This window comes from Clavelina lepadiformis, chromosome 6 (genome assembly GCF_947623445.1).
Source record: "Clavelina lepadiformis chromosome 6, kaClaLepa1.1, whole genome shotgun sequence".
NCBI classification, from domain to species: Eukaryota; Metazoa; Chordata; class Ascidiacea; order Aplousobranchia; family Clavelinidae; genus Clavelina; species Clavelina lepadiformis.
Genome location: NC_135245.1, coordinates 4,119,135 through 4,130,456, shown reverse-complemented (window position 1 = coordinate 4,130,456; position 11,322 = coordinate 4,119,135). Strand labels below are relative to the sequence as shown.

General features: G+C 36.4%; 1 protein-coding gene and 1 long non-coding RNA gene across 2 annotated transcripts; both read left to right on the top strand.

The window, feature by feature from the left end:
- Positions 1–2,047: 2,047 nt before the first annotated feature.
- Positions 2,048–2,999, top strand: LOC143462927 (uncharacterized). The gene is made up of 3 exons (XR_013118228.1): positions 2,048–2,457; positions 2,585–2,725; positions 2,860–2,999. It is a non-coding gene; the product is annotated as an uncharacterized LOC143462927 (long non-coding RNA).
- Positions 3,000–3,057: 58 nt separating this feature from the next.
- On the top strand, positions 3,058–7,415 carry LOC143462923 (UTP--glucose-1-phosphate uridylyltransferase-like). Its single transcript, XM_076961240.1, is given in 9 exon segments — positions 3,058–3,431; positions 3,543–3,660; positions 4,333–4,532; positions 4,697–4,788; positions 5,002–5,199; positions 5,408–5,486; positions 5,633–5,799; positions 6,100–6,204; positions 6,556–7,415. Coding segments are annotated over 8 exon segments (969 nt in total). The 5' UTR covers positions 3,058–3,431; positions 3,543–3,640; the 3' UTR covers positions 6,664–7,415.
- The last annotated feature ends 3,907 nt before the right edge of the window (positions 7,416–11,322 follow it).

The following is an 11,322-nucleotide window of genomic DNA, read 5'->3' as shown; positions in this document are numbered from 1 at the left end:
TGTAAACTTTTCATAATTGGTGCACTTCTTATGACAAAGACTCGAGACAAAATAAATTTAAACAAAATAAATTTTCCACTGCAGTTTAAATTACATAGAAATGTGGAAGTTGTTTGCCTGACGTTGACATTTTAAATGTGGTCAACAAGTTTGATTTGAATTAAAAGTTGTTTTTGCCTTAGAGTTTCCCAGAAAGTTCACTGCCAAGTACAAACCATAAACGCATTTATAAACTTAAATTGAGGTAACATTGGCGCCATGTAGTAGCAGAAATGCTTAATAAAGGAAATTATTTCTTGAATATTGACAATTTAAATAATTGCAAGCACGTTTGCGTAACCCAAAATATTGGAATCAAACCTAAATTATTTCCTGGAAAATTTCAAATGTTTCGTTACAATGCTCATGAACTACCTTAACCCAGCTGCAAAATAAAACCCTGCAAAGTTTCACATTTGACATTGCTGCTGCAGCAGTGGTTGTTTGTTTGGATGGTCTTTTGTCTAGACCGTACCTTAACTAGAGCTTTAACTAATGCCGCATAAACCAATCTGTACCGTATTTCATTTGTTATTTCACGCTCGAAATAAAATGCTGTGCGCCTGTCAGTGACATTTGCAAAATAAATTAACCGGTCAACATGGTCAGTGACATTGACACGCAAACAAACCAATGAGAAAACACGTCAATAAAAAGCTAAAAATCATACACTGCTATAACAAATATAATGTAAATATAACAATATATAATATTCCATGGAAAAATACAATTAATTGAGGTCAAACCCAATTTTAGATGTCTATGTGGTACTGTGAACGCAACTTCCGCAACAACGTAAACTATACGTCACTGGATACACCTACTCTGATTTAAAATTCTGAGTCAATTTTTAAAGCCCATGGTTTGCAAATTGTCGATCGATGGTCTCCGTTGAAGGCATGACTACGGCGAAGTGCTCTCACCGTTTTTGTTCATGTACAGTAGGCTACTTTGAATCCACCATTAGTTTCTACAGAGTAATTATTATTATTATCATTGTAAAGATTTTATTGTGTCACATTTAGCGTATGTGTATTGCATTATGCACATCGTAAATGGCACAACCATTACTAAATAATATTTTCACAAAGTGTTCAAAATATAACTGCAATCGTCATTACTTGGACATGAGCTTTACCTTACCTGCTTTCACTGCTAGCTCAGACTGTAAATATTTGCACTGGCCATAGACATCATAATTCATTTGTGTGATGTCAATGCTAACGTGCAGTAACAAGGCTTGTTTGTTGGTTCTGCTTTTGCAGTAGGTCAGTAGGTTGTAAACGTCCGATTTAACGCTTGCAGAGTACAAAAAAATGCTTTGTCTTTTTAAATATGTTTTAATCATCAAAATTAACGAATCTTATTCTTAAGTGAAATAATCAAAATTTGTTCAACCATTTTGGTCAAGCATAATTTAGTGTAGGTGCAGCATGCGCACTTTTCTATCTTCTCTTGAAAAAGTGGGTTACGAGAAAGGGTGTAGGATAATTTTTTACCCTTGGCGTAGCGCTTCAGTAGTTAAGCGAAAATCGATGAAGGTTATAATTTGTCCAGTATCAAAATGTACTTTTTGTAAAAATTTGGCTTCTTTAGACCCCACCGTTAGAAAGCGGTTTATGACTAATACACTGACTTAACAACTCACAGATGTATGATTACAGCAAAAAAAGATGTGTTTAGTGATCCATAGACCATAGGTCGATTGCAACCCATCAGTTTGCTTTTAAGTCGGTCGTCATGCTCAAACGGTTGCCCACCGCGATTTTAACATTGTGTCACGAAAATTACCGAGAAAGTCTTGATAACTTGACGTAAAAGCATCATCTTTCATTGCAACAGTAAACCTAGAGCGATATCCCAATCCAGTTGTGGCAAAATATTTGCACTTGTAATTGTTTTTGTTATCTGTGTTTTCTTTCTCTCGAACTTCGGTTTTTTCTGGTATTTTTACGTTTTTATCGTACACTGATTTCTTTTGTGCACAGTATTGTAACTTTGTGGATTTTTATGTAATTTGTCGCTTAACGCTTCGATAGAGTTGACCACAAAGGTGTTATAGGCGTCTTTTCGCGATTGGTAGCTTGCAGGCATTGTTGTGTAATTGGATTTTCCTTTGATGCAAAACATTGCTCGAGGGGGCATTCTAGACTTACGGGCCCAGAGTGAAAACCTTCGTTCTCGTTGTGTTACACGAGTCCGCTTTAAACAAGTTTTAATCATCGCTTTTACTGTACAAGTACGTCAATAACTCCTCTTACATTGTTTAACCGAGGATTTTCCAAGATGAGACGCCATTATAAGCGTTTTGTATGCGGTTTGGTAAGGCAACTTTTCAGGGAGTTTCGGCGACTATGTAGACACAATCTTGATTTTTCCATTTACAGCAGTCACGATGGCCGACGAGAACTCAAGCAGGTAAACGGTTCGATAGAAATTTCTTCGATGACTAAAAAAGTCGTTATTGCGGAATAGAATGCGAGTGCAGATTTGTATAGTTTTGTGACGGTAATTTTCCGGGATAAAGTAATACGTGCCTTGGTAGATACTAGTGCCAGCGTGTCCCTCATCAAGAAATCGGTTCGGGATAGTTTGAACTCTGTTGAAGAAGCACCCATGTCAGCATCACCAGAAGAAACGCATTTTGTCCTAGCCCGTGCCACAGACATATTTATTGCGGGTAAAGGTAAAGTGTCATTACTCATTACCACTTCGGTCTTTAACCTTTTGATGATTTTTTTCTTTGATTTTTCCTCAATCTTAACTTCCACTTAGCAACATTCCTGATGTTTCACTGCAACTAGCGAGTTTTATTTATAGATTAGGTCATATAGCGAAATGTCGGCGAGACCTATGCAATCTTCAGAGCAAGAGCTGCTCAGCAAATTGGTCGTAGTCAAACTCAGCAATGGCGGCCTCGGTACAAGTGTCACGAGAATATCGGTTTGGTGACACTTAATCACTTGGACAGTTAATCACACGACATTTAATCACGCGACACATAATCACATAATACATAACCACAAAATTTAATCACGATTAAATTTCGGGTGATTAACTGTCTAAGTAATTATGTGTCGGTGATTAAGTGTCGCGTGATTAAGTGTCTGTACACCAGAATATCTTTATGCACTTGTTTTAAGAAGCACTGCATTTTAATTATATAATCCAATGTTTAAGACACTATTTTGCGGTGTAGTTTGTTATCGTGTAGTAATATTTTACCGTTGTGACACTTGTGACACTTTTATCGTTTTTAGCAAATTGTAGATGTAGATACGCGTACACGTTTTCCTTTGTTCCCTACAACTCTTTCCCGAAGCAAGTCACACTACCCGCGAATCCTTTTTCTCGTTGATTAATAATGGTGGTTGGATTGTGGATCGTACACAGTAAGGCAGCTAACACGAAGAAATACATCATTTCGTAGCCTGCAAGGAAAACCAAATGGTAAATTTTTCCATTAAACAAAAATCACTGAAAAGCGATGTCTTTTATTCCAGTCTTTGAACAAGTTGTACGACGCTAGCGTGCCGTTGGTGCTGATGAATTCTTTCAATACCCACGACGACACGAACATGATTCTGCGAAAATACGCGTCATGCAATGTCAAAATATAAGGTTTGTAACCTTATAATATAAGGTACCAGTTACAACTAAACCAGATGGGTTACCATGTGAGTATATACTGCTATTTTCATTCAACGATGAGACAAGTTTAAGCCTGATTACCTTGCTCCATAGGTGGCTACTTGTGCTAAGCGCAATTGGTAAAATTTTCAAAGTCGCAAACAAATCGAAATTTATTTGCGTGTTTATGTTTTTGGTTTGGCGCAACTAACGTATTGTTGTAAATGATTTGTTTTGATGCTGAATCTCCCGTTTTATGGCCCTTTTAAGCTTTTCGCTGTGACGCCGCAAAAGCATTAAATCGTTTTGAAGGGCGCCGCAGTAAAATTTAATTGGGGACCTACAAGAAAAATTGGCGCTCTTACGCGTGGCGCAATACTGTGGTCACTATTCTTAGCTACCCTGAAGTAGAAGCCGCTCTCGTGTAACATAAATTCTATGCATTTTTGGATGCAAATAATTTATTGCAAAAAACCCTATTGTTTCGCCATACTTTTAAATATGCATGTGATTGTTTCAAAAACCTGTTGTTTTGTTGCTACTACGTACACTCTTTTTGTTGCATCGTCACAAGCTTCGGTGTGTTTGCTTGTGCTGCAAACCCGGGCTATTGTCTTGTATCCTTCTGCCGATTTATGTATTAAGAGTGTTTTGTTACCACAGATATCCGCGAATAAACAAGGAATCTCTGCTTCCTATTGCACAAACCTGCGATGACCCGCTGGAGGCCTGGTACCCTCCAGGTCACGGCGATGTGTACGAGTGTTTCGCCAAATCCGATTTACTCAAGAAATTTCTAGACGAAGGCCGGGAGTTCATGTTCGTTTCAAATATCGACAACCTTGGCGCTACAGTTGACCTTCGTATCCTTTTAACAGTAACAACGCATTTCCGGTGGTTTATTGGCGACATCTAGCGGCAGTTGTTGAGCTCGTTTCAAAACTTTTAGTCATTTTGGTTTCGTTAAATATAATATTAAAAAGTATAAGCTTTATGTTATGTTTTTTCTTAACTGGTCTTGTTAAAGGTATCTTGAATATGTTGGCCAACCCTGCCGACCAATCAAAGCCTTGTGAATTCGTCATGGAAGTAACTGATAAGACGCGAGCCGACGTCAAAGTAAGGAATTAACTCGAAACTTCAGTCAACTAATAAAATAGCTTTTTAATAGTCATTGACGTTGGTAGTGGTTAAGTGTAATAATTACAAGGGATAACCGCAACGGTGATAATACTGCGTCTGTCTATAACGTTGTTTAGCTCTGCAATTGCAAATATTTCATATCTTTGTTAAATGACTTTAAATTCATCCCGAAACATTTTCATTTCACAGGGAGGAACTCTGATTGAGTATGAGAAAAAACTCCGTTTGCTTGAGATCGCTCAAGTGCCCAAGGAATACGTAGATGAGTTCAAGAGCGTCTCCAAGTTCAAGATTTTCAACACCAACAATTTATGGATGAAGATGTCAGCCGTCCAACGTCTTTCTGACTCCAGTGAACTCGACATGGAAGTCATTGTTAATAATAAGGTGAGGTTTTTATCCCTCTTAGTTGTTGGCGGTTGACGAAATATAATTTAACTTTGCTGCATTTGTTTCTGGTCTCTTTAAAACTTTTGATGATTAGTTATAGTTTTGTTATTTTATGTTTCCTTGGGTGAGGATTTGTTACTGCGTAGTGCATGTCAATAAAGACTTTTTATGAAGTTTAGAAATTTGTCTTGTTTATACATAACAGAGATTGTCAAACGGCACCAACGTCATTCAGCTAGAGACTGCTTGCGGCGCTGGAATATAAAATTTTAATAATGCAATTGGTAAGTCTAAAAATATATGACCCCAAAAGTTTTTGATATTTGTCTCATTTGTCTCAAAACTCTCATTGTCTTTTGAATGAAAATTTACAAATTTTCAAAATTTAACGGAGTTTTCGTCAACCTTAACTTCCTTTACTACCCTCCAGGCATCAACGTACCGCGTAGTCGCTTCCTCCCAGTGAAGAAGACATCGGACCTCCTCCTTGTGATGAGCAACCTCTACGAGCTCACCCACGGCAGTATGAGGATGAGCAGTCATCGACAATTCCCGACCACTCCGCTGGTCAAGCTTGGAGATGAACATTTCTCCAAGGTAATGTCAGCAGTGAAAGTACTCAGTTGTTTCTTCAGCTAAAGTACATCCCTATTTCATAGATGCTTTTCTTTGCTGTACTTTTTGTTGCTGTAGTATAAGTGACTTTCCATTTGTTTGTTTATTTTCATCAAAGAATAAAACGATTTCAAACTAATGGTTCGAGTTAAAATTTCATGAAGCGTGTTAAAATTGTTTGCTTTTACTCGTCTGAGCGTTTTTCTATCAGTTCGATTATTTAGAATGTTTTAATGTGCAATCTTATTGACCAGTTTAATTCATCCGAAGTTATCGTTTCAGATTCACAAGTTTTTGGGTCGGTTCGCAAACATCCCTGATATGCTCGAATTAGATCATCTCACGGTCAGTGGTGACGTCACGTTTGGGAAGGATGTCACTCTCAAGGTGATTTTAGCATTTTGCTCATATTTTACTAAACACTTACTCTTGAGGTTTTAGATTATTCTTAATATTTATTGTTATGTCATATCTTCCAGATAATTTTTTTTCTGTCAAACCACAAAATTTATCTGTAGCACTTGCATTCAGTTGTACAGCAATAATTTGAAATTTACTAAGTTGACGAAAACTATTTAATGTCAACATCCAATTTTTCATGTAAAATCATACTTGTCTCTGCATAAAAATAAATATTATTGTTAATATGCTGTCTCCGCATCATGAATCTTGTAACTCCGCATCTCTTCATCAGAATTTTTCCTCAGGATTTTTAATGTTTTTCATCCTTCTCATCAGGGAACTGTTATTATCATCGCTAATCACGGAGAGAGGATCGATATCCCATCCGGAGCTTTCCTGGAGAACAAGATCGTGACCGGCAACCTCCGCATCCTCGATCATTGAATTCTCATTTCATCATCAACTTGTTTTTTTTTCTTCTTCCGTCCTCTTATATATGACATCTTAAATTATGCAAAGCGCGTTCTGGAAAATTGAATTTGTGATGAAAAGCAAAAATATTTTCATAATTCAACAAACATCCAAAACAAAATCTTTCCCGATGCGTACATATGTAAAAGTTGTTTGAGAACTGAGTTGTCTTTCATTCTATCAAAATTGCCCAGATAATAAGCGAACTGAGGTTATCGACCTACTTTGCTAACTTGATGCTGTGTCGTTGTTGGGTAAGAGCATGCGCAGTGTACACTTATTTCATATGCTCCTTGCTGGTGTCAGTAATCTTAATACAATTTTATTTGCCAAAAGTTTTTGGCAACTTCTACTTTTCTGCTTGGTGTAAGCTCAACAAAATTCTATGCTTTGCATCTCCTATATGCTGTTGCATCGCAGGCAAATGGGTCCCTGAGACGTATAATACTTGTGTTTTTCAGTTTAAGTCGTGATCAATGAAATTCGGTAATTGTGCGCCATTTTCAGAGTTGCTTGTTCCTTTTCTTGTTTGTTTGTGTAAGACTCTTGTATTCTGGTAAACTCCTCATATCCATCTAACTATACTGGGATTGCGATTTTTTGTAAGATTCTGATAACACTATAGCTTCTATGTAGACTTATTTATTGTAGTTGTTGTTCAATGTGTTTGCGTTAATTCCTTCCAATTGCTACATTTCTCTTAACAATGAAAATTCTTCCATACATCTCGACCTTAAGTCAGTCAGTGTTTTCGCTTGACGAGTTTCAGTTGTCATTGCAAATGGGCCTGCATAATTATAATCTAATAAATTATCGCGAAATAGAAAATGAGTTGTTGTTTATTTTCTAGAAGACAGATTTTTTTGGAATTAAACCGTCGTTAAATTGTTTCGAGGTTTCCGGTATACTTAATCAGTCAGTTATTCAAAATGTGAAGTTGCTTAACAATTTTGCTTCCTGTCGTAAAAGTTATGAATTTAAATAAATTCACAGAAATTGTTGTAGAATTGAATAAATCAGTAAAAGTTGCAAAAAATTCTGATAAATTGAATTATCAAAGCAATAAAAATTCAAATAAATCAACACAAATGAAACAAAAATTTTAAAGAATTTCAAATAAGTTCATGGTAACTACAAGAAACTTAGAAAGAATCAAAAAAATTTGAAGAAACTTAAAAAAATTGATATACCCTATCACATTTGCGAAAAAGTATGTTAACTATACAAGCATATGTGCTGGCGTCAGTAATCTTGATAAAAACTTTTATTCGCCGAAAGTCAGAAAATTTCATTAAGTTTGATCCAGGCATTAGTCTTCTGATGAAACTTGGGTGCAAAGTTTTAAAGGAAAACTTGGATATACAGAATTTAATACACAGAATTGGCGTTGAAAACAATTGAATAAATTCCTGTATTGAACATTTTTTGTCACAACTACACTTGCACTACTACTAGTTGTTTGTGTTTCACGTACAATAGTTTCTGAGTATCCGTTTGAATATCAAAAGACATATTTTATAATCGTTGTTTCAAAAGTAATTGATAAATGGTATACTTTATCAGGTTTTTTTACTTTTGACATAATTGATCTATACTTTACTTTACAATATCGTATTTGCGGCAGATGTATACTTGTATCTTGAACATGAGTGAGTTTTTAACAATTAAAATTAGATTGGCAACTGCCATGCATGCTGACTACCTCGTATGAGGGTTTAATTACATTTCTTTACCACAAATCATGTACAAACTCGACATTTTCTGTATTCCTAAAGTTGTATTCTTCAATAAATCCAAAGTAGGCTAATATCTTACTGTATAACAAAAAACCTTATCTTTTAAAACGAAATGAAAATTAAATTAATTCAAAGTTAAAAACTCAAAATTTCATAAATTCTTATAATTTTACCTTTGTTTTATCAATAGCCATTTATATTAGACGTTTTGCCACAAACCAGCAGAACGCAGAAACCAAGAAAAACCGAGTGCTGCTGCTGCACTAGAAACGTATCATAAAATTTTGGAAACCTTTGTTTTGACGTAGAGATGGCCGCCATTCATGTGTCCAAGAATTTTAACGCTTTTACTAAAGTACGAATTGTGCAAGGGATGAATTTTGGTATCAGTGATAAAATGAGCTAAATTTTAATACGGAAAACAGTTTGCTTTAGCTTGGAATTTTGGTAAGGATATAATGAAAAACTATACTTTTTTGGAATGGGCAAATACGCCTTGGTGTGCAACACTGTTGGCGTGCAAATAACTGTGGTGTGCACGTAACGTAACTTATAACTCTGAAGTCTGGCTAATTCTGACGTCTTGCTGTGTGTGGGAAGCAATTTTCCCGCACAGACTGGTTTATGCCGGCAAGCTGAGGTATGCCTACACCGGTAACTTATTCGTATGGTATATATATATATATATATATATACGGTTCTTACGTTCAGATAACAACAGAATAAGCCGGTGTTTCTCAAACGTTTTTGTCCCAAGCCCCACTTTTGCTTTCAAAAAATGTACGCCCTGCAATCAGTGGCGTATTTGCAACGGTATTTTCACTATACCGCAGTTATAAGCTATATATCAGACGTACGATTAACAAAATCAGGTAACATGTTGCGGATATACATATAGATATACGTCATGTTGTTTACCGTATTGTACTTTTTAAGTTGTTCTGTAGTATTTCACGTTATAGGTTTGTTTGTACACGTTTACATGTCTTCTCCACTTCATTTTGAAGCTGTCCTGCCCTAGGCATGAAATGCAGCTCTCTTTGACTCGCTGTAGAAAAATAAGTAGACCGACGCGATGGTACTGTAATTAAATTTTTAGCCTGGGTGTGGTGTCTGACCGAGAAGGTCTTTGTTATGCAGTCTTTTGCCGGCATTAAATTTGGTTTTAATAAGATTTGGCTGATGTGACAGGTCGTTAGCGGAAAAAATCTAACGTAAATTGGCGAGCGAGAAGTGTTGACGTCTTGTTTGCCGGTTGCCCTCACAAAACCGATAAGGGCTTTTAATACTGTGGTGCTCCCATCAAAATACAATTCCAACGAGGCCTTGGAAAAATTTCTGTTTGAATGTTTGTATGTTGGCATTACCGCACATGCCGACCGTAAAAAGCTTTTCTGCTACTATTTGCTTGGTAAAAAATTTCTTTTGCGTAAAGATCATGCTTCACTCCGTTGGCTCTGGTAATCGAAGGAGATGTACGGCCAGTGTCCAAGATGGGTGAAATACTTTTTCGCTAATGAATTTGAACTTTTACATCGAGTTACGTTGTAAGCAGAGCCAAGTTAGAAGTAACGCCAGCTGACTTCCCATATGTTTTATGGCAGTCAGGAAAAGACATCACGACAGCTCGAGAAAATTTCCTTACTATCGACTTACCTGATGGACGTCAAGTCATTAGATATAAAATATAGTTTTACTGAAATTTGTGTTAGTTCTGAACTATGCAATGTAATATCTTGATTTGTTTCTATTGTTTATATTCTATAAGCTTACGAGTAATATTGTTAACTACAGTCACACTTTTTTAAGACAGGAATGATTGGTTAATGCTAATTAGCTGTATGGACTGTATTGAAAATTAAAGAAATATTTATGTCTCCCCAACCAAACCTAAAGCCACCACCGCGGTGAGGTCATTGTGCACACCCAGGAGGAAATTTGATATAATTAATTTCTCGAGCTTAATTTCTCTCACATTCTTCAGCCTACCATTTACGGCAATGCAAAACAGAGAACTGGATTCGCATGATATGTTATTATTTAGGCTTCTGCGTTTTCCCAATTTATGTTTTTTAAAGATTTGTAAAATCATTTACGCTTTAGCCGCGTTGCCCAATCCCTGATAACTTTTTAACAAATTTTGAAGTTACAAAACACTTTGACTCCTTGAATACTGCCCTGGACATATGCAGCTATATACTCACAACCACTTCAATCGAACGTTTGCACTGCATGCTCATGTAATACAATATCAAGAGCTAGTGTCACAGGATTATTTTTATGCACCCGTTTTAGAACCAATACCTTTTAATATTGGTGACCAAATTTGTAAGTTACTTGTTTACGGTGTGAGTTGTTACCTGTTTTAGGTAGACTGCATTTTAGTTACCCAATTAGGGAGTCAATTGTTCACATTGTGCACTGCTTTTTCGCACCACTCTTATAGGTTAATTTATTCCAATGTGCGGGTCAACTTCTGTTTTTAATTGCGTTATGCATTGTCTCATTCGTATGTTTCTCACTCGTCAGGTTTTCTTATGTTTACACATGTGCTGCAGTATATTACCTATTCATATGTACACATGTTTTTAGTAATCTCTTGTGACGTCTTACATCGCTACCACTATAGGGCCTAAATGGTATTTAGAGTCCCGCGTTTATTTTCTCATTGCGTGACAATGGTGGAATCTGTGTTTGTGTGATGTTGCACTCGGCTGGGAAGTGCTGGGCGAGTGTTGAGTCAGTCTACTATTGGATGTAATAGAAGACAGATGGCTGTTTTTATCAAAGAAATGCTAAAAAAAAACAGAAAAGCAAAAGGAGCTAAATTCACTAGCCATAAAAGCGGGAAATTTCCTGTCTAAGGAAAATCATGGTTACACCAGCATGTCTAGAA